The 27,320-nt window shown below is 40.1% G+C and overlaps 1 protein-coding gene across 1 annotated transcript in view; it reads right to left on the minus strand.

The window, feature by feature from the left end:
• The window catches only part of LOC122793654 (C-factor-like), a 309,477-nt gene that overhangs the window by 233,865 nt on the left and 48,292 nt on the right, over window positions 1-27,320 (minus strand). The window contains exon 2 of the mRNA XM_044061871.1: window positions 20,402-20,453. Within this exon, the coding sequence (XP_043917806.1) occupies window positions 20,402-20,453 (52 nt within the window). The remainder of the gene's footprint in view (window positions 1-20,401; window positions 20,454-27,320) is intronic.

A 27,320-nucleotide genomic window follows, 5' to 3' on the forward strand; every position in this document is an offset into this window, starting at 1 on the left:
CCCTGTCCATATTAAAAAGTAACTTGGATCTCTGGATGGGAAACAAAAATTACCCCTGTACTACTAATGGACACAGGCAGCTCCTAAATGCTTTATCCCATGCATGGGTCCCCTCAAATTATCTATGGTATGATAGCAGTTATTCTCATTTAGGAGTAATTTATATTTATTGACCATGAGATGGGTAAGGCCAATCTCTAACCAAATGGGATAAGTTCATTCGAGCACAAAAAGAGAAACTGGCTGAGCTTACAAGGGCAGTTAATCTAATACTCACCAATGAATCTATGAACCTGCAATGAGTATCTGAGGGAAAAGGGACCTAACAAAGAGAACTCAGCCTGCAGCTCCAGCTTGAATCAGATGCTTTAAAGAAGAAAACAAAACAGTTGTGACAGCTTGCTTCTGGCTCATTAATTCGCTGAACCATGATCCCAAGACAAACTTGTACTTCGGTTTGAGCTTTCCAACTCACCAACTACTGGTCTTGCATGCAATGTTACACTGCAAAAACACAAGGTAGGCAAGCTGTGATTCTGTGTTGCTGATGTGCAGTTTAAAGTTTTAAAAAGTATGCAGTTTACCGCAATTCCTCTGCATGAAGGGATGGCTCCTAAACTACTGACCTGATATGGGTGTGGTCCTTGTTCAGCACCCCCTAACCCTTTTTTTTTTACCTGGGTGCGGCTCCATCTCTATGCTGGACCTTGTACTGAAATTAATAGGATTTTCAGTCATCTAATGCCTGCAGCACCAGATCTGACATAAGGGTGGAGATTGTGTTATGAAAATATTAACCCAACTAATTTCAGAGGTTTACTGTGCTATTTAAAGTTTTTACATTGATATTCAATGCTAGTGTAAAAGTTCTAAGTGTTGCAGTGTCTCAAGGAATCAGATGTAGGACTCTGCCAATCCTTATTAACCTACAGAGCTTGAGGACTACAGAGTCCTTCTTTTGGACTTGAGCATGGCATAGCATGTTGCACCTGGCATAATTAATTCAGAATTCTGTTGGAAAACCTAGTCTAATAAGCTTAAGGAATGTAGTTTGACAAATCTTAGCTTTCCCAATCATCACAAAATTTATTCCATGATCTTACAGTGGCAGGTACTTAATGTATCACATTCCTTACCACCACATATTCCATGTGTAATACATTAAGTTGTTATCTCCGCGTCCTGTCCATAAATGTGCTCTGCCCACTGCAAGCTGATGACACTGACAGGTTCCAGAGGCTACTAAATTACCAGGTTATGATTAACACTGACCACAGAGATCCATTATACCACATCAGATAGAATTCCAAGACACTGGGGCAACCCTGCCAAAAGCTTCCATTATGAAGGAATTTGCAGCACTGATCTGTAGTCACCATATATTGCAATAACTCCAACTCACAGATGACAACCCAACATAACAGAAATATACAGTGCTGCATAATGCATGTTACTTTCAGAAGGACATCACACAGAAATTGTGAATCACAAAAAATCTTTGAATCCAGAAAACAATTTGGGTATACTGAAAGATGTGTAAACTGCAGCATAGTCTCCTGCATTGCATCAAGGTGCTGAGCACACCTGGATATTATCTTAGGGTTAAATGCTCCTGCTCATGTAAGTAGTTATGCCACAGATCACTTGTTATAGTTGATTTATAATGCTGGACTGCAGGTGATCTGCTTGCTTTTGCTTTATATATTTACTTATTTTAAATAAGTCATCAGTTTTATTTATAATTTACATATTTTCCCCATTGTATAACACACTGTGGTAGGCTCATAGAAGATTATTTTATGTGCCCCAGAACTGCAAGGCTCCTGCTCTTGCGAGTGACCACTGGCAGTCACGGTCATAAGCAGTAGTTCAAAAGGTTCATGACACTAAGATCCCCAGTAGCACATCTCAGCATAACAAGTATAACTAACAAAACCAGTGGACTGGGGCAGTGAGTGGTAATCAGACCCTTTTGCCCGGAAAGTTTCAAGGCTGTTTTAAACTCACTCAGATTACCCATCTCTATAAGTTAAGTGAGTGTATGTCCTGGGCTGAAATATATGGATAGCAATACTGCTTTTTTACCTTGAAATTGTACTGTTAATACCAGAATTAAACTGATAGCACAGCAGATTTGTTTCATCAATGAAGAGTCACATAAAGATACAACTCTAATATTTTACTATACTTCTAGAAACAAAGCAGAATTAAAACCAGCTTCCGGCTTGGTCAAGGTCCTGTATTATTTAGGTAAACATACTTGTTATGGACTCATGTCTAGCTTCATGCAAAGTACTTTGTGTAATTTATAAGCTTCGGATAGTAGGAGTTGTTTGGGTAGATCTCTTGATGTTTAGAGCTTTTCAGAACCTCTTGATAAAGCATCCATTAAGTGCAACCTATCAAAATAGTTCTATCAGAGCAATAGCTGCATGTTTTGCAGATACTCTATAGCTTTTAGCACAACCCTGAGGTTCATACTCCCTAATTAACCTGGTACTGCTTTGACTTAGAAGTAAAGGTAATATTTCTCCTTTTAAGTGTTCTGCTGTTGCTATCATCATAATTACATCTTGATATATCAGTACATGGGAGTTTGCCTTTCTGTTATACAACATTTTGTTTTCACTACCTCATACATTACTATAAAATGGAAATTTTTAATAATTTTGCACAAAATGATCTAACGAAAAATAATTTCCTGACAAAATGTTTCCATTATTTGCGCTTTCCCACCTTTTCTGTAACTAGTCTAGTCCAGATACAGATTTGCTGTATCCATGTAAGCTTCTGAGCCCCCCCAAGAAGCCTTTCTGTGTTGGAGGGAAGCCTTCTAGCTTATCAGTGGGAGTGGTAAGCATTAGGTAGCCTATCTACCACAAAAGGAGTGGTTTCTGGCCCAGAAATTGTAGCTTATTGGCCGTTTGAGCAGTTTTTCCATCTCTTTCAACTTTCTGGTTTAAAAGCCCACATTTGCACTTGTTTCCCACCTTTCCTGTAATTAGTCTAGTCTAGATAAAGATTTGCTGTATCCAGGAGTGTTTGTAAGCTTCTGAGCAGTGCCAAAGTCTGCTCTTCAATTTTTCCGTTAGATCTGCTAGTTCTCTCCTTTCCTGCACTTTTACTAGCTTATTAGTCTAGCACTTTACCAGACTTGCTGTAGCAATTATTGTAGTACACAAAAGCGCTACCAGCACTAAATCTTCTACAAGGAAACAGCTCCAGTACTTATTATTAATGCTCACCTCTCCAGACCTGTCTAAAGGTCAGTTCCCTGTGCTTTCTCCTATTAACCTGGTGAACTTGGGCATCCTGAGGCAATGTAGCAACTGCCTCATGTACACTGACAGCCATCTCCTCTTACCTCCCAACACTCAGACTTGCAAGAGATGCACTTATATATCCAAACTGGAAGCCACGCACTCTCCAGCCAAGACCGGAATAGCTAGTCAAGAGGAGAAAGTCAACAATTGCACCACACCACATGGAACATATAGCCCTCCAAAACACACACCAGCACTGCCTTCACATAAAAACACAAACCACACACCCACCTTTGCGGAGGTTCACAATAAAAATTTACCCAAACAGCAGAGACCTCCAAGGCAGAAACACACTCGACCACCACAACACAGCACTAATCACGAGACACATAACTCTCCTAAACAGTGTGCCGCTCAACCAAAGCCCCTAAGGCAAAACAGCATGCCCAACACACTAGTCATAGGTGATTCGATAGTGAGGAACACTGATGTCCCACTCACTAGGTTAAATAAGGAGAAAGTAACAGTCAGCTGCCTGTCAGGTGCCAGGATGCGCCACATAACGCACGCCCTCAGGTCCCTCAACAACAGGTACAAATATGTCTCTGTCATTGTACATGTGGGTGTGAATGACCTGAGATGTAGCTCCTTGGGCTACATAAAAAGAGACATGGAGGAGCTCTCGGATTATATAGCCCAGGCGGGTATGACCCTATCCCTGAGCAGCATCCTACCATCACCCAGAATGATACCACAGTACAAACAGAAAATGATTGAGTTCAACAATTGGCTAAGTTTCTGGTGTCATTCTAAGGGGATCCAGTATCTGTCTGCCTGGGATGACATGATTGACAGACCTCGATGCTTTGCCAGAGATGGCCTGCATCTATCACCCCTGGGCTTCCGGATACTGACAAAGGCTCTTGCCACCCTTATAGTGCCTTTTTTAGGCGGTGTTCAAAAGACCAAATTACCACTGTAACAGGTACAAACAAACAAATGCAATCTGAGGGTCATGCTGTTCAACGCTAGAAGTCTAAATCTCAAAATGCACTCGTTCAAAGCAATCCTTAAAATGGAGAACATCAACATTTGTGCCGTAACAGATACTTGGTTCAAGGCAGCAAAAAGCACCCGTGCACTACCGGGCTATAACTCATTCCACACCATTCAGTCCCAGAACTTGGACCGATGCTCCAAAGGCGGTGGTGTTTTCATATTCATAAAGGATGCGTACACTTCCAGACTGGTAGCCCAACATAACACATCTGAGATATTTCAGGTGCATGTAACATTGGATAAGACAGCAATTCAGGTCGTAGCCTGCTATAGGTCCCCAGTCATGTCCCAAGACTCACACTCCACATTCCTAAGCACCCTGGAGAATATTAGGGTCCAACCTAACACTCTCATACTGGGTGACTTTAACTACCCCTCCATTAACTGGGAAAACTACTCATGTACCAATACACTTGCCTAACGTTTCCTGGACTTCATTAATTCTAATGCCCTGGACCAGCTCGTTCTTACCCTCACTAGAGGTAGCAACATCCTTGACCTGGTCATTACTAACATGAGCGACCATTGCACTATACCAATAGTCAACTCCTCCCTGGTTAGATCCAACCACAAAGTAATCACCTTGGAAATCCACATCCCTCCCAGCCCCCCACCCCCAGCAAAGGTAACCACCATGAAAAACTTCTCCAAAGCTAATTTTGGGCTCCTAAAAACAGAGGTGGCTGACTTCACAGCACCTATGTAAATGGAGAATAGCTGCATGACCATCAAATGATACAACAATGCACTGTACAAACACGTACACAAATGCATGGATCTTGCCATACCCAACAGAATCAAGACACTCTCCTTCAAAAAAAAGAAGCCAATCTGGTGGTCCCCTGTCATAAACAAACTCTACAACAGTAGGAGGAAACTAATGCAGAATAAGGTGAAGTCCAAAGACTGGAAAAACTCCCTTATCAGCCTCAAAAAAAGTTGAGATCCCTCATCAAATCCTCTTGCTATGAAAACAGAATTGCAGCAGATAGTAAAGACAACCACAAGGCCTTCTATAGTTATATAAAGAATATCCACAGAATGCCCAAATTTGCTCTGAGCTACTGCACAATGGTACCTCCTATACTGAGCCAACAGATATTGCCAATATACTGGCCGACAGATTCAGTGCCAACTTTACCCCTCCCCCTCAAAGGACCAGTCACAATTCCAGTAGATTGCCAGGCACCCAGTATTACTGCTGCACAGGTTAAAACAGCACTGTCCAAGGCCAAGAATACAGCTTCTATGGGACCTGATAATATCCCTGGCTGTGTTCTACATGGACTACAGAGTGAACTGGCACCTCATCTGTGTGCCCTGTTCAATCACAGCCTCACCTCAGGCTTTGTCCCTACCGAAAAGTGCACTGCTACAGTCATCCCTCTCCACAAAGAAGGAACGACTACAGACCCTGTGAACTATCGCCCTATTAGCCTGATGAGTCTGATATGCAAAGCTATGGAATGCATCATCATGGACCTAATAAACAAGGATATAGGGAATCTCCAAACTCTGGATCCCACACAGTTTGGTTTTGTGAAGGTAGATCATGCCTGCTCAACTTGGTCAACTTTGATTCAGTCAACAGAGCTTTGGACATGGCAAGGTGGTTCATACAGCCTACCTTGATCTGGCCAAGGCCTTTGATACCATTCCCCACTCAGGAATCATAGAAAAACTCACTGTGCTAGGCATCAACCCCTATATCCCTAGGTGGATTGCAATCTGGCTCAGAGGTAGAACCTACAGTATGAAAGTAGCTGACTCCAAGTCAGACTGCCGACCAGTCACGAGTGGAGTCCCACAGGGTTTGGTCCCGGGTCCTCTCCTGTTTGGTATCTACTTCTCTGAAGTCCAGGCCAACACGAAGGGACTCTGGCTGACAAAGTTCGCAGAGAATTACAAGTTGGGAGCTATTATTAACTCCCCAAGTGATGTTGACATCCTACAGAAAGGCCTCACCGAGACCAACGACTGGTGTCAGAACCATGGCCTTAAGCTCAATGCCAAAAAAATGTGTCATCATCCCCTTTGGGAAAAACCCAGTTCCCATGAATTACCACATCAATGGTAGTCCACTGAACACAGAAGTCGTTATAAAAGATCTGGGAACACAAGTTCACAGCAACCTCTCTTTTGACCACCACATTGCCACTGTGGTCAGAAAGTCCTTCTATGTGGCACATCTCATTACAAAGGGTTTTGCATCCAGGAAGAAAGAGGTCATTGCCTCCCTCTACTCTTCCCTCATTAGGCAATCATGGTTTACAATGCCTGATTTGGCATTTACCTCACTAAACACCTGCAACAACTGGAGAGGCTGCAAACGTACCTCACAAAGAGGATCCTAGGCCATAAACATTTGTCCTATCTGGACAGACTCAAAAAACTCCAACTATTCTCTGTCTCATATTGCCTATTTAGAGGCGATCTCTGCTTGACTTACAAAGCCATGTCTGACCCAGCTGTGTTAGAAATGTTGCATCTAAAGAAATCCCAATCCCTACACACCACATGCTGCAGAGACCTCAACCTCATTACCACAATCAACAGAATATGCTGGAGGGACAGGTTCATAACCCAGAGACTGCCCATGCTATGGAATAGACTTCCCATACATGTCAAACAGAGCACCTCACTGGCCTTCTTCAAGAGAAATCTTGATGAGTGGATGGGAAATAGAAAATTCAACCCAGGGATCACTCCAGTGGTTCTACTTGATAGAGGCACTGGGAACTAAGTTCGGGTGGCACAATGCCAGGGTAATCCTATGGGCTAGGTTTGTAAATGCTCCAGGGCCATTAGCATAGTACACACCTATGAACCTATAATGGAAACAGTTTATCAAGAAATTATGGTTATTTTATAGACTATTTCTTTTGCATTAATCAAGAAGACTTTTTTTAACTGTGAGAAATTGAAAGATTTGGGCTGTATTATAAAAAGTAAGGAAGGAAGAAACTTTCTAAACTTTTAGCGCTTGACTGCATTGGTTACACATCTGTGATAACATTTATTAAAGAATGGGAGGAGGAGCATGTTGTAATTGAAAACCCTTTATGTCCAGGTAGAGATAACAGTGTTTTAGAGTTGAGTAACATGGAAGAATATAACATTACAGAGAGCCATTCAAACCACACAAATGTGGGCAAGGAAATACAAAATAATGTTATATAGTTCCGCAGGCATCAGTTTTGACACTCAACATTTTTTTTAATAAATGTCTGCCTATATCAAGCAGAGGGTACAGAAATGCTGAGAAAAGGAAATTAAAAAGAAGGCATAGGTGGGGTTTTTTAACAATAAAGTATATATGAGATAAGCAAAATTTCTAATTGATCAAAAATTTAAAAAAAATGAGCAATACAGTTTCAATTGCATGAATTCACAAAGAGAATTGCCAACACTGTGGACGTTTCATATGGGAGAAAAGAAACATGAATAGTAGATTTCCAACAGATGTTAAGTGACAGAATGACAGTGAAACAGATAAAACAACAAAGATGGAGGAAATAGACAACAGAGGACACAAAACTCAAAACTGTGAATTATCATAGGGACTAAATTTTACATACCCGTGATATCATGCACTTATTAAAAAAATGAAAGCTCTAGTCTAGGAAGGGGAAGGGAAAATGCAAAAGCATATGCATAATATAAGTAAAAGAAAATTCAAATACAGCAAGCAATTTGACACGCAGATAAAACAGAAAGGAAACCTGCATAGTGGAGGTCCTGCTGATCTTAACCATTGAGATTATAGTAAGATACACAAGGTAAATAAGAGGGAGTATTTGGACAAACAAGGGTATTATGTAACTTCAAAACCATAAAGAATGACAGGCAGGAAATGGTACATACACATGACACTAAGTAACACTATGTAGTCTAACAAAAATTAGTCTAGAATGGGAAAAGGGAATAAGAGGAAGGCAGAGCAGAGTATTACTAAAAAAAACGTCACACACAGTAAGTGATATGACACTCAAACAAGCAGTACAGCAGAAATACCAGCTAAGCATTTTAATGAAGTAGTCACCCCTGCAGGAAATCACTTAAGAGAACCCTCAACATCTCCCCTTAAAGAGGATGTTACCAATCTCCATGGCATTGTATTAGAGAAGGAAATCTGTTCATAGCTACCCTGCCGTCACTAATAAACAAAATGATGCTAACCTGTGAAACAGTTTGGATATTAGATGTAGTGAGACAATAAAAAGAGACTTGGTGGAATCAAAAGGGGAACACACATTTCTGCATTAAATGACAATGAGGGCACGCCTCTAAAGAAAAGCATACATATTAAGAAGAGAATGTTTAACCATTTATGGTCAAATTTGTTAAAGCATGTCACTACAAGGAAGAAGGTTAAAAGAGCAACAGCACAAGGCAAATACAAAAATGGCTATCTTACTATGTAGTCTGACACATTGTTTATCACAACTGATAGAATGAGTTTAGTGCATCATTAAATACAGCCTTCACAATTTAATAAAAAAGAGACCTTAGTTATTGGGGACTATTTAATAAGAAGAACAGATTCATATATATGCTGCAGAAAAGCTTTACGAGTTTCTTGTGAAGAGAGTAGTGAATCTGCAAATGGCATTTGAGATTAACTGAATGACAGATATATTTATTTTACAGGCTGTAGCAATTAGAGGGAGACAATATGCAAACTGAGTTAGCAAGATAACTTTACCTATGGCATTTATACAGGGCCTGGATAGAAAAAGTGAGATCCTATTAGCCAAAATTAAAAGAGAGTTGACTTTTTGTGTGTTTTGTCCAGGTGGAGTTGAAAATTTAGAAAGGTATTTGAATGAGGTGACATTTTCAATATTGCAATTAAGATGATCAAGGATTTTTAGAGGTCTTGAGATAGAAGTTAGCTTTTACCTACTGTCAGAAAGAATTGTTTTTATTATAGAGGAGTTTAGTAGTAACTGTTTATTACTGACACGTTGAATAAGGGTATGAAAGTCAGCATGAAGTTCTCATTAAAGAGACGAGACAGAGTGATTTGTCATCAGCATAAAGCAGGAGAGGTAGATAGGTAAGTCAAAAGCAAGTTTGTTAATGTATATATAAAAAAAAGAGGAGAGTTGCCAGAATAGATCATTGGGGACACCTTTCTGCAGACAGACTAGTGTAGAGGTTGGTGAACTGAAATTTACTAAGAAGTACTGGACAGAGGGGTAGCTTTTGAACCAGGGCAGTGTGTCATCGCTAATGCCTGTTTCAGTGAGATGGTCAAGGAGAACTGAGTGATAGACAAGAACAAAGGATTTGTTGAGGTCACTGAGTGTTCAGATAGCTGTGGATATAGTGCAACCAGATCAAAATCAAAATCCATACTGATTTTGAGAGAGAAGGTGGTATTGGCTGATTTACTGAGTGAGCTGCAAGTAAAGGAATTTACCAGAATCTTTCCAAGGGTAGGGAGCTAGAAATGGGCTGAACGACTCATGGATTGGTGGACTCTGTTTCTTGGGGAGAGGTCTTACAGCAGCATTTTTCCAGATATTAGACATTGTATTATATGTAATACACAAGGTGTAAATGTGTTTCATTGGGGTAAAGATGTTGTCTCCTCACTGATAAATAAACCATGGGTGACAGCTGTCTGTACCAGGGGGCAATCAAATTTAATCTGTTTCAGAAGAGAGAGAAGATGTCCTTGGATGTGACAGTTCTTAAGTAGAATTAAGGGGTACATGGAGGGGGGCTGGGAATGTCAGATGCAGTTTGGAATTGGCTAGAGAAAGGGTTGGGAAGGTTGCTGAAATGAGAGAAGAAATCAGAGGCAGAAAGCTGAGAAGATATGGAATTCGTGGAGTGAAGGTTCTTCCATCCTGTAAGATGGTTGACCTCTTTCCTGAAGTTTTTGGGTGATTTTATTAATGATGTTTAGTACAATTTCATCAGGTGACTTTTATCACAGCATATAGGTTGCTTGGCAAGGGTGTCTAGCTGAGTTTAGTGCAGTCTGTTTATATTTGTAAGAAGTGCTTTCCAAGAATGCCATGTTTTACATAAGAGTTGTAGAAGAGCTTTAAGCTCGTAGGTTAACCAACTGTTAGTTTTAGGTTTGTATAGTCTTTGGATTACTGTGAAGCAGGAGTTTTTCAGGTCAGTCAGTACACAGGTGGTAGTTCTGCATCAGTGGTAGGGTCATATGAATTCAGAACTGATGACCAGTCAATTATGGAGGGGGGGTGGATTGATGTTTGTTAATGCTTTTCTGTGATTTGTTACAGAAAGATATGAGCTTTGGGTTTTGTTAAGTGAAAATGGCTGAGGATCTATCTGTTCTTGTTCAGCTAAATGAGACTGAAATCACTGGGTGCTGTTTTCGATAGTTAATCATTGCCAGTGTGGTTTCTAACAGTGCGCACCAGAATTGACTTCTTTCTTTTGGGAGATTCCTACCTGCTTCTTCATGGAGTTAGTATATATTAGCTCTGGGGGGTTTGCGGTCTTGCCTTCCCAAATGGGAGTCCAATAAACACTTAAATTTAATGTCTTTGCGTGGTTGAATTCCCGACCAGTTGTGGTCAGTGAGTTAGTTTCTTGCTGGGTTGTAATTTGATTACTCATAGTGGAAGTACTTTACCTGATCCATGTACTATCAGTTATGAGGTAGGGGTGGGAGGTGAGTGCAGGAAAGCCAAATGATTTACATTATGCATTGAACTTTAGCTGCTCCAGCATAGTACAAGACAAGAGAAAAAAAGGGAAAATAAACTATAGGAGTGTGAAATGTTTTACAGCTTTGAAAACTGTAACATGCTTAACACTGCTACAGACAGCATCCAGTAGTGTATTTAATTCTTTAATAGCTTTAAAAGCTGCATTACTCTTTGTAGTACCACACACAAAAAATAAGTGCAGCAGTCCAAAGTCCATTGCAGCTGTTAAAGCCTCTGAGCTTTCTACTGCCACTGTTTATGTTCTGATACCTGTCTAGAGCTTTATGTGAAAGGAATGAGAGCCAGGCTAGTTCAGGAAATTAGATTGTTTTAGATTGTTTTAAGGCAGTTCCAAGCCATGCAACAAGACAGCTAAATGACTGAAGAATTTTCCCACCCTTCCAGCCTGTGGCAGTTGCATTTCTAAAGGACAAATCTTCCCTAAATGCAATATTTCCTTTCATCAGAGAGTATTTCCATCCTTAGAGGATGACCCACATTCTTTCACATATTAAAATAAAAAGCATTACTTAGCAGTTTATCTCATTCTGTGCCATTTCTACTCTAGTATGCTTTCTCAGTCCACACACAGTGCTGAAGCTCAAAAAATGTCATGATAGTTTTATCACGAAGTCATTGACCTTGGTATTGCATCACAATACCTATCACATTTTTATTTCACACCCACTAAAGTCATAAAGCTCTTCAGGTTCAAAACATGCAACTCTTTGATTTTGCGCTGCTGTAAAAGCTGCATTATTTCCCTTTGCTAGGGCCATAAACATGCTATGCTTTTATAGTCTGAAGATGAATAAACCTAAATAAATACAAATGAAAGTTATTTCAATAATTAGCTGAGCTTTGTAAGCCAAGAAATTTGAAACTCTGGCTGACCCAGGAAAGAAAAGAACTGATGGTTAGAAAATATTATTTTTAAAAGCCTTAGTTATAGCAGTTATTTCTTTATCCTGTAGTGTGGGTTAGATACTGTGCTGCAGGAAGCCAGCTTTATATGCAGAAGTCCTTTTTTGATTTTGCTCTTCACTTGAGCTGAGAGGGTGGGACACAACTTCATGGGACTAACACGGAGCATTAGCTGAACTAGCTACACCTCTGGCTCCAGGCAGATCCCCCAAGGACCCACAAACTGAACTCATTGAACTACAGATTAATTATCAACTAATAGTTTGTTACAGAATACTTTGTATATTCCCTGAAGAGCACATAAGATTCCTCAGTGTTCTTAATAAAACTATAATTTTGGGTGACTTTAACTCATCACCATCATCATCCACCCCTTTTTCCCATTTTCTACATGGGGGTCGGGTGTTGTGTTAACTGTCACCATCACTCTCAATTCAGTGCTACACTTCTGCCTTCTTCAACAGTCATCCACCTCCTTGCTGGATGACCTCATTTCCTACTACCTTCTTCCTGTCTGTTACAAATCTTCTTCACTAGATTGTCTTCTTTTCTGCACATGTGCTCACATCACTGTAATCTGTTCTTGCTGATCTTTTCTGCAATTGGAGCTACTTTGGCTTCTGCTCTTATGTCCTTATTTCTTCATCTGTCCCACAGTGTGCATCCTACCACCTGTCTCAGGCACTTCATTTCCATCACCAATAGCTTCCTCATCTTTCCTGCCTTTATTGCCCAGATTTCTGTACCATGCAGTAGTGCTGGTTGTACCATGGTTTTGTCCATCTTACTTTTCAGTTTCTTTGGTATTCTTCTGTCATACATTACCCCTGACACTCTATGCCAGTTGGCTGCAGCCCCTCTGTTTCTAGCTTTGACCATTTCATTCAGACTCCCCTTCTCTTCAACCACCCCTCCCAGATACTTGAAGCTATTAACCTGTTCCACTATCGTCCCCTCTATATAAATTCTCATCTTCTTCTGGTTTCCTCAATCTGCTGCCATTATCACTGACTTATATGTACTTAATTTCATCCCATGTGCCTTCAGTTTTGCATTCCATTCCCCTATCCTTTATGGAAGTTATTTCGCAGAGTATGCTTGTAATGCCACATTGTCTGAATACATCGACTTTGTTGTTTTGTGCCCCCTGACTTGTTTGTTAATGTAGTCCATCACCAGTATGAACAAGAGTGGGCTCAGAGCTGAACCCTGATGTACATCTACTCCCACTAGAAACCTCTCTGTGAGACCGAACACTGTTCATACTTGAGTCATTGGGGCCTTGTACATTCTAGTTCTACCAATGTTTCTGGGACTTCAAACCATGGCAGTATTGCCCAAGCCATCTTTCTTGGGACCTTGTCACATACTTTCTCAAAGCCTAGGAATGTCCAGTTGGACTCTTTCCTCATCTCTAGCTTTTTCTTAACTATCTGTCTTGCTGAAAACATTGGGTTAGGTGTGCTGTATCCTGATCTGAATCCAAGCTGCTAATTTCCCATCTTACTTTCTACTACTCTGTTTATACATTTATCAATCACCCTCGCCAGAACTTTCATGCAATGTGACAGGAGTTTGATACCTCTGTAATTCCCACAGTTGTGGATGTTCCCTTTCTTCCTGCACACTGGCATTAGTATGTTTATTCTCCAATCATCTGGAATAAGCCTTTCTCTCCACACTGCTATGAGTACTCTCAAGAGCCATTTCTCTCCTATCATATCATATCTGCTTTGACCTCAGCTTAGCCTGCTGCCTCCCCTGACATCATCTTCCTTAGTGCTATTCTTATTCTTCTAGGGTGGGCTCCTCTTCTTCTCTCATCCTAGGCTCTGTCTGGGGAAGTACAGCCTTTGTGGGGTTTTCTTCATTTAAAATCTGCTTGAAGTACTCCTTCCATCTACCTTTGATGTCCTATGGACTGGTGAGCAGGTTGTTGCCGGCATCCCTTATGAAGGGTGTCTCATTGTCTTCTTTATCTTTCTGTCTTGCCTTGCAACCTGGTATAGTTTCTTTGTGCCACCTACTGAGTCACTTTCTAGAAGCTAGTAGAGTGCCTCTGATGCCCTATTCATTGCAATTGCAACTCCTTTCTTAGCTTTGTTAGCCAACCAGTATTCCTTCCTAGCCTGGTCTGTCTTTTCAATCTCCTAGTTTTTCCTGCACTCCTTCTTTCTTTTGATAACTTCCTGGACTTCTGCATTCCACCACCAGCTTTCCTTATCTACCTTATTTTCATACCTGGCTCGACACATATCTATTTGGATTACTTTAACTACCCTTCAATAAACTGTGGCACCTATATCTACAAAAAATCCTAGACTTAATAAGCAAACATTCTATGAGTAGTTGATAAATAAACTGACTACAGGATACATTATTCTTGACCTGATCCTTATAAATATTGCTGCCTCTTATACTACACTTCCCTTGTCTCATTCCCCTGTGAAGTCTGACCACAACTTCCAAAAGCCCCTACTGATTTTAAGAACTATAAATGTGTCAACCTCGAACTACTCTATAATGAAATATCAAAAGTCAGTTAGAAATGCACTTCCCTGACCTTAATACAGCAGCAAGCTTCACTGAAAGATTCTACACCCATTTAGAAAAATGCATATAGTTAACAATCCCTACCAGACGCAAAGTATCACAGGAAATTCAAAAACAAGCCTTCCTGGTGGTCCCCTGCCATAAATAAACTATACAACAAAGGAAAGACACTCCTTAAATTACTTAGTTGTCCAAAATCCATATTTTCAAGGACAATATCAAAAACATTACAAAAAATGACAAACAGCATCAGGTCCACCAAAGGAATCCACTAACTTAGGCTGGCCTCTGAAGTACATTGCTCTCAGCTTATTCATAATGATGCTTCCTATTCTAACCCAAAGGCAATATCCTTGCAAATACTTTTCATGCCAATTTCACCCCAAGGCATCTAGCTAAAGCCCTGAAATATCTGAATCACTTACTCCCCCAATTATCTCTAAAGAGCATTAACTGAAAGTGCTAACCAAGATCAAAAGGACTGCCTCCGTGGGATCTGACAGTATACCTGTTTAATAATGTTAAAAATGACCTTAAATTTAGCTACTGGTTTTGTCCCTGATGAGTGGTGCACTGCAGTGGTGATGCCCCTTCATAAGGGTGGCCTTACAACTGATCCAGGTAATTACAGACCTGTCAGCCTTACAAACCTTATCTGCAAAACCATGGAACATACTATAACCAACCTCATAAACTTTAACACCAAGGATTTTATTAGGCTTGATCCTCAATAGTTTGGCTTTGTGATGGGTAGAGCATGTCTGTTGAATATGGTGAATGTCTTTGAAATGGCTACAGAGGTACATGGTGATCATAGCAAACAACAAGTAGACAAAATGCTGCAACACAAAACAAAACAACCAAGACAATGAAAAAACCTTTATTTATTTATTTTATTTATTTCTCTAGCGCCTCGGTGATCATGTAGTATCCAAGGCTCATCTTCATCTGGTCTAGGCCTTTGACATTCTCCATGCTTACCTCATACAGAAGCTTTAAAAATCAATCTATATTTAGTAAGATGAATAGCAAACTGACTGAAAGACAAAACTCACAATGTGCCAGTTATATCCACCTCATTGACCAGTGGTGTCCCTCAGAACTGGCAGTGGGACCTCACCTTTTCAGCATTTACTTCTCAGATCTCTAAGCAGAAAGCCAAGACTTCTGGCTAACCAAGTTTGCTGATGAGTGCAAACTGGGAATAGTTAAGTCATCTTCTGACACCCAAACCCTCTGGAATGAACGCTCTCTCCCTCCCTATTAAACTCCTGACATACTAAAAATGGTCTCAGACTAAATGTTAACAGATGTATTATCATCACTTTTGGAAGACACCCCCTCCCTTCATGATACTGTGTAGACAACATACCACTGCTAAATCAACATGTAGTCAGAGCCATAGGAACCTGGGTTGAGAGCACCCTCTCTTTTGACCATCATGTGAAAACAGTTGCCAGGAAATCATTTTATGTAGCACTGCTAATTGCCAAATCCTATATCAGCAGGGTCTAAAGGGGTAATCCGTCCCTTATATTGAGCATTGATCTAACCAATTATTGCATACAACACCCCCTCAGGATAGTCCTCTTCAAATATATCAAAGAATTAGAAAGACCACAAAAGTTTTTAGTCTAAATTTAAAGTCTCTGAGCTACCAATAGAGACTGGAAACTACATCCTTTTATTCAGTGTATTATAGACTTTTGATGGGAGATCTCTGTATCACATACCACAGAATTAGAGACATGTGGTTGTTGTGGACCTCCTTTATCTCTGGCAGTCCAATATTTCCACCAAAACTAGACCATGAATCTAAATCTTCATCAACAGATAAATAAAACATGGTGGAGGGACAGGTTTACAACCTAGCATCTCCCAAACCTCTAGAATAAATTTCCCTGTATGTTAAATAGTGAAACAAACAATCTTTCTTTAAGAATAGCCTAGATAAGTAGCTACAAAAATACTCTGGAATTGAGTGGTAGGGCTCTCCTGGAGAGTGGAGGTGCAGCGTGAAGGATGGTACTGGCAAGGCAAAAACAGTCGTAAAACTTAGTTGCCCTGGAATATCTATGAATCTATGAAAGATTCTTAATTATGTTTGACAAACACACGCACGTACATATGCTTACACTGTGTTCAGTTTAGAATATTCAAGTTTAGGAAATGCCACTGTCTGGTCTTGCTTTTATGGCTAGAAAACGTCTTCCACTTAAAGGAAATGCTTGCCAGTTGTGTCATCATTATGGACCTTAAAGACTTGCTGATAACTAAAAAGAGTACTGAGATGGCGTGGAGTTTGGTATATAGGCAACTAGGCCGGGTATCAGCACTACAAATGGATGCCATGTACTGCATTTTTCATTTAGGGACATTTTGTTTTAAATTCTGAAATGTTTAAGTCAAGAGATACTGAACTATTCTGGCCCCCAAAATGAACCTTTACAATGCAAACCTGCTACCCATCCAGTACTAATGTATTGTGGGTAGTTAACTAATACCTATACTGCTATTTTGCTGTTTCCTGTCATGTTGAAAGGCAGTAGTGTAGTTTCTCCTATCCTGACCCAACTGTACATCTCTCTCAAGTGTTAAAGTAAATTAGTGACTAATACAGATCTACAGTCACCTTCTGATCCAGCTGTCACATATACAATAATGAAAGAGCATGACTACAGTACCTGAACCATACTCATCTGTCTACTTTCTGGGCATACAAATTACAAGGATTATACAACATAGCTACAAGTGTCCACATTTAAGTAGACTACAGTATGAGAAGAAATGTGAATGAACTGCAGAGAATCTGACAGGGATGTGCCACAAAACTGTCCTACTTCACTTTTGTTAAGCTCTTCTAGAATTCTTTGAAATTATGTGTCTTGAAACACAACTGCCCAGCTAGAAAACAGCGTGTAACTCACAGCCTAGGGATGCAGATCCTTATAACACTTGTACTCAAGGCTGCAGAGTAAATGAGCAAATGTACGACAGAAAGAATTTTTGTTTTATGGGAAGCAAGCTCTCCTGTACCCCCATGCAGAGGGGTTCATCTCCCCACACTTTTTTCTTTAATATTCTTACTTTGTGGTCACTAGACATCAGGGAATGAGCAATCACTGACTCACAGTGAAACTCTAACTCTTTTTTTCTACATGAGGCTGCAGGCCTGAAGAACTTAAAAAAATAGTTCAGCTGTGAGCAAAAACAGATCACTTCCATATGGAGCGAGCAACAGCAATTGCTACCTCAGACTCGGAAATTCAAGCAGCTGTGGTGACAGCAATCCTGCACTGAGTAACAGCAAGTAGGTCCCTTTTAACTAAATTCCTACTAAATCACACCAGAAAGAGAACAGATCATAACTAGACTTTTACGATCTGGTGGTAAATGGCACTCAAGATACTCTTTAAAAAAATGTAGATGATATGCCTGCTACTGTTCCAGGATATAAAGTTTAAAATTATTTTTAACGTTCTTCCTGTTTTAAGGCCTTTGCATAATTAATTAACCTACGTTACTGCTATACTCTTAAAAGCTCACTAACAACATACACCCTCAGAGGGTCCCATCGGGGAGTCTCATTAGTTAGCTCATCTTTTGGAACTGTAACTGGTGAAAGTGACATCAGTAAAATAACCTAGTAACATGGAATCAACTTACAAAGTGACATCAGAAGGCAAAATTCTATAAAATGTTTCAAAACAAAATTGAAGCAGCACCTTGTAAATGCTAACTCTTGGGCTTGATTCATAGGCAACGGAATACATATAAATCAAAACTGCTTCTCCTCCTTAATATGTCACTGAAATAAAAAAATTCACACCTTAATGATAGTGTAGTATGTAATGACAAATGTATCTGATGGAGGGAAGTCAGACTTGTAATATAAAAATGTAATTTTTTTTAGTAAATGTGAAGAGTGGCAGAGATGGGTGAAGGCTGCCAGCCTAGTAAAATAGAATTTGGTATATAACTCTATCATTTGTAAATATGAATGTTGAACTTAAAACAATGTGGCAACATTGCCATATGCTGTAAAGAAAGCTAAGTCAAGCATTTCTTGTTGGCCCTTTGAAATTAAAATGATTTCATCACTGCCTTTGATGTTTTACAAGTCGGCTCCAGTCCGGCTAGATGAAGGCTTCCTGCCTATAGTTTTAAGGCTAAAGTTAATGACCAGAATTTATATGTGGAATGTCCTTTAATGCTCTAAGTGTAAAATAACGTAAATACAGTTTCTGTTAGACTGGGAACTCCAGGAAGTGTAAAAAGATGATGCAATATTTTAGCAGAACTGCAGTTTCAATTTAAACAGTGAGAACCAGAGATTATTATAGCAATAACCTCCGCCTGGTGTGTAATGCTGAATTTACCCACGGGCTTAACATAGCGAGGACAGCTTTAAAAAAAGCAACGGAGATCTCCGTTGCTTATTTTCTAAACGCTATGTTTAAATGTTAAACAGTTTAAAACAAGTAGAAAAAAGATAAAAAAGCCAGAGATCGCAAGATCTCTATTGCTTTACAAAGTAATTTAAAGGTTAAAGGAGTTTAGTTTAAAAAAGCGAGAAAAGCTCCGTGCTTTTTTACTGCTTAAACTCTTTTTAACTTTAAACTTAAATAACATAGTAACTCTAGCTGGGAAAAGTCCGCAACGGACCCATTAATTATTGAATATTGAGGGATTTAGCGAACGCGCTGGTTGGGCTGGCCAATCTGCGTGGGCTGGAAGTAGGCATTGTATAATAAGCATTTTTGTCTTGATATCCAACTCACAGGACTGTCTTATGCTCTTTTTATGTAAGTAGTATGTTAGAACTGTGTTTTCTCCTAGAAATAGCCAGGAATTATAAATATTAGACTAAGTGTTTTTCTGTGATGTCAGAACTAGACTACTGATTTATTTTAAGTATTTCTGTGTGATCTCTGAACTCTTTTGACTAGCACTGTGTTGTAGAAAGTATTGTCTTGTGGTTTTAATTATTTATTATTAAATATTTTAAAACCTTTTAACTGTGGCTGGTTTCTGTAGAGATAAGTTAACCTCTAGAGTGCATTGCATATTTATATAGTTTATTGTACAAAGCCACTCTAATAAGCCTTGATTGATTAGTCACACTTACCAATTGGATAATAATATTGCACAGTAATAATTGGACACCCTTTTAAGGGCCTTTGGGTAGCTGATAATATTAGCTGAGTGGTGGCAGTAATTATTACTGTATAGTCTGGGTAAAAGGGGCCCAGCTGGAGAACCTGTGCCAGCCTTCCCCAGGAGTGTCTATGTGGTTGTATAAACTTATCTCAAAGTGTGTGTGTCAGCTACTTGGGCAGGGATACCAAGCACTGGTTGGACAGAGAGGGTGCTGGAGATTTTAGCTTGCTCAGCTAGGCTGAGATCTGGACCCTATAGCTGTGCCAGTGGGGATTATTAGTGGAGACTTGGGGACCAAGGGAGCAACCAGCCCCAGACTGACTGTGATCTCTGTGTGCTCTTAAGGGAAATTGCACTTTACCGTGTGCATTTGTTATCCTTTCCTCTCATATGAGATGCCCTCTCTGGTGTTAGTGGTGAGGATTGAGGCTTTTTGATTGCTGGGCCAGGGCACGGACATCATAGTAAATTTAAAGGTATTGTTTGTGCTCTTTTAAACCACTGTCATTGGGGCTGTATTGTTAATGCTAATGTGTGCTTATCTGTTTCTATGAATAATGTATGTTACTGCTTGACTGCTCATTGTTCATTCTTGAGTCTGGGTTGTGGCTGAAAAAGGTCAGTTTGTACAGCCCACCTACCTGGTTAATAAAGTAGAATGAATCAGTAAATAAACTGATAGATATATCAGTTTATTTTAACATATTTCACATATACAACTGACTTATCCATGGAACAGTTACTTACCAAGCTGAACTACTCTGAAGTTGCTGTATTTCTTGGCTAGATCTTGAAGCTCCTGAAACAAAGACAACAGAATTTGTACTTTCTGACAAGCACCACGTGCACAGCTTCTACCTAACTGCTGCTTAAATATTAACAAGCATGTATTTATTTGCATATTTAATTGGCATGCATGTCCTACAAAGTCATGTATCCTTTCCAGTACACACAGAGAGAAAGCGGAGATCCTGTTAAGGAGAATACAGGCAAAGCAGTCTATGTCCAACACCAGCAATAAGAAAAATAAGAATGTGGAGAATGCAACAGCTGTGGGCATATCTCAAGAAAAGACAAATCTTATATCTCTCATAGTTTTAAAGTGCTACAGTAACATACGTCATATTCAGAATTCTCTAGCTATTAATCTCACATATTGTTTGTACATAAGAAAATTAATTTAATTTGTAATATTCAAATGTAAATAGTTGCAAAGGCCCAAGAGAAAAAGGAAAGAAAGGGAAAGGTATGACTTTGTGAGACTCGATTCTACAATTGTACCTGAGAACATGTAGGCATTTCACAGACAGTGAAAAGTTTTCAGCTGAGGTGGATAATTCGGGATTCTGGCTGAAAACATTTTTTTTCAAATGGATACTATAATCACACAGTGCAAACAAATAAAAGACAAGATCTCTGAATGATTTAAAAGTTGTATTTTAATGCATTTCTAAGCATTTCATTCATGTATTTTACTTATTTTCTCTTTGGCTACATAAGAAAGTCTCTTAGAAATTCATTTGCTGAAGCTCACTGCCTATCCATGTTATAATTTCGCTTCTAATGCCTCTCTGATATGAATCACTTTATTCTCTTAGGTTTATAGGTTGGCACTAGGCTATTGGCCCTAGGGCCTATACAAGTCAATTTATATCGATAAGCAATGTACAGTGGTGCAACCTTGAAGAAACGGATTTCATTTCCAGTACCCTTAGTGACTGAGAAATGACAGTCATGTGAGATACTTACCACAGCAGTAATTGGTTGATTTACTTTCTGTCTTATAGGTGATATTAACTTCTTGGTAATATCAGCTTTACTGATTCTCTCACTGGCCCTTTTCCAAAGCAGCGATCATAAGACTACCTGCAGTTGCACTGTGTGACAACTGACAGCAATAAAGATGTATTATGGCAGACAATTCTATTGTGAAAGCTTAATGAAAAAATATTGCCTGACACACTGAGAAGGCTACACTTTTCACCCCCCAGGCTGGTACTAGTGCAGCAGTGTGACCCTGGTAACTTCTCACTTACCCTTAACAAGCTCATGGCCAAGCATCAAGAACCATCCCTTTTAATAGCGTTATAAGGACATAGGAATTTATTAATAATCATCTAGACTAGCAGCAGAGTTAAGACGTGTTCAAGAAACTGTCAACAGGCCAGCTTTCACATCCACTCCTGGCCATCTTTTATGCTAGAGAAGGAAAGATACTATGTATCATTTCAGTTGCCACAGTACACAGTCATGTAACATTATACACATTACCAACAGAAAACAAACTGTAAAAAGCTGAAGCAACAAAACAAGGGAAAGGAAAGACCTTGGAACTGAAAAGATGAGTATCTCACACAACTGTTCCTATATTTTTATTTTTTTTTCTGACTTACTTCTTTTACTATTACTTTTGTGTTACTTCTGGGCAGAATCTCTAACTATGAATCAGAAGTTGGGGGGGTTACTATCTGAACATTAACCACTGTGGCTGCCACCCCAGAAAAGCTTATTGAAAGAATAATCAGAAAGTTGAGTTATAGCCTTACAAATATCCAAGACAAAAACTCCCCTGAAAAATGCCACTGAAACAGCAGTAGCTCTATAGCAATGAGCTTCCCCTAAAATCACATTTTAACAATATTATCAGAACACAGTACAACTTGAAAGCCACTTTAACTGCACTCAACCTTCTATGAACAGAACAGACAAAAAGCACAGCAGATATTAAACAGGAATCAGTTTTGGAACCTGCTGGCCTATAACACTGGGTGGGGATCCATACTATGTAAAATACGTTATCATAGGTTTAAGGACGAGGATAAAAGGAAGATGTACTAGTCGTTAGCAATGACAATGGCACCATCATTGTTGGGCAGAGACTGGGGTCATCCTCTCCACCAATTACAGTTTAGACATTTTTCTTTCCCTTAGAAGTGGTTAGGCTTGGGTTTCTTAATCCCAGTGCTGGTGCATACAGCAACATCACTAGAAAATGACTTTAGTGCCTCAGGCCTGCAAATTAGCCAGTTCTTTTCAGGTTCTTACACATTTTGGCTATGAGCCATGATGCTCATAGGTAAAACGTTCCCAAGTTCAATACCTGGAAACAAGCTACTAAGTACATTTGTGTATGTTAAATTACTAGTGAAGACTTGGACTGGCACTACCTTAACTCACTAGGGAGGGACAAGACAAAAAACACTAAAGTATGTGTATAAATATATATATATATATATATATATATATATATATATATATATATATATATATATATATAGCCTCTATGTCTCTACCTCTGTGAAGGCTATGCTGTGTAATGCTGGTGTGGGTGCCCACTTAACCTGCCCTTAAGTAGGCTTCAGAAACACACATTGTAAATAAAATACTTTCCTCACTTGCTTAGAGAAAAACAGCTCTTATACTCACTTTCCTCACTTGTCTAGAGGAAAGTAGTTTTTTATTCAGGCATGTCTAAGGGTCAGCTCCCAGTGTTCTCTCCTGTATATCTGATGAATCTGGGCATCTTGAGGCAATGTAGCAATTGCCTCATGCACACAGACAACCCTCTCCTCCTACTACCCAACACCACAACCTGTGAAAGATGCACTTATCTAACCAAACTGGAGGTAAAGGTCTTTCCAACCAAGACTGAACTTGACAGTCAAGAGGAGAAGGTAAACACTTGCACCACACTACACTCATCACATAGTCCCACTAAACCTACACCACCAAAATCCACACATAGAAACACAGAAACATTTGCAGAGGCTTTCAATAATAATCTGCTCAAGCAACAGAGACCTGCAAAGCAGAAACCCTAGCAACCTCCACCCCCCCCCAACACAACCCAAATCACACATAGCCCACAGACTCAATGTTCCAATAAACCACAGTCCATAAGGCAAACCAACGTACACAACACACTAGTCATAGGTGACGCTATAGTCAGGCACACTGATGTCCCACTCACCATTCTAAACAAGGAAAAGTTTACTGTCAGTTGCCTATCGGGTGCCAGGATCTGCCATATAACCCACGCACTCAGGTCACTCCACAACAAGTACAGATATTACTCTGTCATTGTCCATGTTGGTGTGAACGACCTGAGATGTACCTCCCTGGACTACATGAAAAGAGACATGGAAGAGCTCTCCGATCTTGTAGACCAGGCAAGTATGACCCTAGCCCTGAGTAGCATCCTGCCATCGCCCAGATGATACTGCAGTACAAGGACAAAATGATTGACTTCAACAATTGGCTAAGCTTCTGGTGTCATTCTAAGGGGATCCAGTATCTGTCTGTCTGGGATGACATGGTCGACAGACCACAATGCTTTGCCAGAGATGGCCTGCACCTGTCACCCCTGGGATTCCGGATACTGGCTAAGGCTCTTGCCAGCCCTATAGTGCCTTTTTTAGGCAAGGCTCAAATGACAAATTCACCACTGTAACAGGAACAGGCAAGCAAAAACTGAGGGTAATGCTATTCAATGCTAGAAGTCTAAATCTCAAAATGCACTCACTGGAGGCACTCCTTAAAATAGAGAACATCGATATCTGTGCAGTGACTGAGACCTGGTTCAAGGCTCTAGAAAGCACCCCTGCATTACCAGGCTATAACTCATACCACACTTTTTAGCCATCTAACCTGGACCAGAACACCAAAGATGGAGGTGTGTCCATATTCGTTAAGGATATCCACACCTCCAGGCTAGTTGAGCAGCATAATGCAACTGAGGTTATCCAAGTGCAACTAACTCTGGGCAAAACTGCAATTCAAATTGAAGCTTGCTACAGATCTCCCACCATGCCCCAGGATTCCCACTCCTCTTTTCTTGATATTTTGTGGAAAATACTAGGGTTCAACTAAACACCCTAATAATGGGCGATATCAACTACCCCAAAATTAATTGGGAAAACTACTCATGTACCAACTCCTTCGCTCAACACTTTCTGGACTTCATAAATTCCAATGCCCTGGATCAACCTATCCACACCCCAACCAGGGGCAACAATATCCTAGACCTAGTCATCACCAACATGAGTGACCGGTGTTCCACACCTGAAGTCAACTCCTCATTGGACAGATCTGACCATAAGCTAATCACCCTAGATATCCGTGTCCCACCACCACCCACCATTAAGGAAACTATGGTAAAAAATTTATCCAAAGCCAACTTCATGCTTCTTAAGACAGAAGTGGCAAACTTCATGACACCCATGCAGATGGACAATACAGTTACGACTGCTGAATCCTACACAAATGCACTCTATAAGCAGTTACACGAGTCCATGGATCATGCTATCCCAAACAGAACCAAGACGCTATCCTCCAAAAAAAGGAAGCCAATCTGGTGGTCCCCTGCCATAAACAAACTCTACAACAGAAGGAAGAAACTGTTGCAAAAATCCCATGAGTGGAGGAGCTCTCAGGTCAGCCTCAGTAAGAAGCTGAGATCCCTTATAAGATCCTCCAAAGCTAGCTACAAAAACAAAATTGCCACTGTTTCTAAGGGCATCCACAAAGTATTCTATAGCTATGTCAAGAATCTCAATGGCAACACCCAGATCTGCTCTGAGTTACAGCACAATGGCATGAAAATTACAGAACCAACTGATATTGCCAACATCCTGGCAGATAGGTTCAGTGCTAACTTTAACCCCCTCTCACCCACTAAAGGGCCCATATATATACAGGAAGAATGCAGAGTCCCTGTAATCACATCTATGCAGGTAAAAGCTGCACTTTCTAAAACCAAAAACACAGTATTCATAGGACCGGACAACATCCCAGGCTGCGTTTTTGTAATAAAATTCTGTATGAACAACTACTTTGTATCAGGCATAATAAGGGTTAAACTATCTTGTGTGCAAAGAAAGAATTTCTAAAAGAACTGTTTGACCTGTTTAAACAGGCTGACCATGAAAGAATGTGCAGATGTTAACCTGCAGTCCGAGAAAGAACAGAACTTGTAATTATCTTATGACCCTTGCATATTTCTGTCTTAACTGAAATTGACCCTTGCATATTTCTGTCTTAACTGAAATTCAGTGTCTGATAAACATCTTGTTGAGTATGTGTGTGTACGTGCAGAAGGGGCTATAAAAACCCCTGCAGTTTGTACAGAAGTTAGACTGCTGACATTCCACCATCGATGTGGCAGGTCTCCATGCATGTAAATAAAGCTTTTATTTGTTTATTGAAATCACTGTATTTCTTCTGGCGAATGTTGGAGAAATAAGTGTTTTTCTTTTAACATTTTCTGGCACCCAATGTGGGGCCACCTCTTCATGGTGCGAATCACACAAGAGGGACTGAAAACCTGTACAGGAAGGGAGAATGAATCACGGACTCCCTGATAAGTGAAAGACCTCGACGAAATCTTGTCGTAAGTAGAGGCCAGTCGCTCTTGATTCAATCCGCGAGATGGTGACGAACGAAAGGGCAGAAGACTCAAAGCAAGGTAAGCTTTCCCTTTTTTTTTAATAACGGATAGGGAAAAAGGAAGGGACTAGTCATAAGGGACAATTGTTTGTTAAAAAAGGACTATCTTTAAGTAAAAATTCTAAAGATAGCTAGAGATCTCAGGAAAAAGGAATACTTTCTCTTTTAAATAAGGGAAATGGGAACAGGAAATAGTTGCTGTTCAACAGAAAAAAACTGAAGTTAGTGAAGATGAACAACATATGTTTAAACTACATCCAAAGAATTTAAAATATTTAGACAAATGGAAGACGGAGTATCAGTTTTCAGGCAAATTAGATAAGTACCAATGTCAGAGGTTGGTAAGGGACCTGCGCAGAGACGCGGGTAGTAGAGTAAAAGACCAAAAAAAGGTGGGATTCCCCCAAGCACAAAAATGGCTTGTGGAGGCAAACAAAATATATCTTAGTAAAAACTCGGTTAAGAAGGATGATTCAAGTGCAAAATCTGCGTTTTTTGTTAATAAAGAAGGCGACGAAACCACCGTATTTACTCGTCATAATCCTTCAGCCCCACCCTACCTCGTGGAAGGAGCAGCGGAGGGGGAAGGGGTGGCTGAGCCGCCACAATATCAGGAAAGTGAAAAAGAGAAGGTCCCCTCCACCATTTATCCTCCGCTACCAACCGTAACATTGCAAAAAACTCCTGGCACTTCTATAGAATTACGAAACCGAAAGGTAGGGGGTGGTGAGTGGAGAATAAAGGATAAGTCGGTGTCAGATAGTGAGAGCGAATACCCTTTGATTCAGGTAGCAAACCCACAAGCAGGAATGGACGGTCAGGGTCCCACAATCCTGGTTTACCGCCCATGGACCAAAGAAGACATTAGAAAAGCTGTAGAAAGAATCCCCCACCCAAAAGACAACATTAAGAAATTCACCGATGACATGCACGGTATGCAGATAAGTTATGAACTTAATAGTATTTAATGTGAACAGGTACTCCGACAGATTTTAGGTCCTGATTGGCACCTTATCTGTGGAAATTGGAAACCCCTTACGGAGGACGGGGAGCCTCTTGGTCATGATACCACGGAATTTGAGAGGCAACTTAAAACGTTACTTGAGCGGGTCACAGAAAAATGGAAGGCACGTGCGGACTGGACACGCATTAATCAATGCGTACAGTCCGATGACGAGAAAGTAGATCATTACTTACAGCGTTTAACTGTTATTGTTAATGA

This window comes from Protopterus annectens, chromosome 2.part0 (genome assembly GCF_019279795.1).
Source record: "Protopterus annectens isolate FY-2018-M chromosome 2.part0, PAN1.0, whole genome shotgun sequence".
In the NCBI taxonomy this organism is placed as follows: domain Eukaryota; kingdom Metazoa; phylum Chordata; order Ceratodontiformes; family Protopteridae; genus Protopterus; species Protopterus annectens.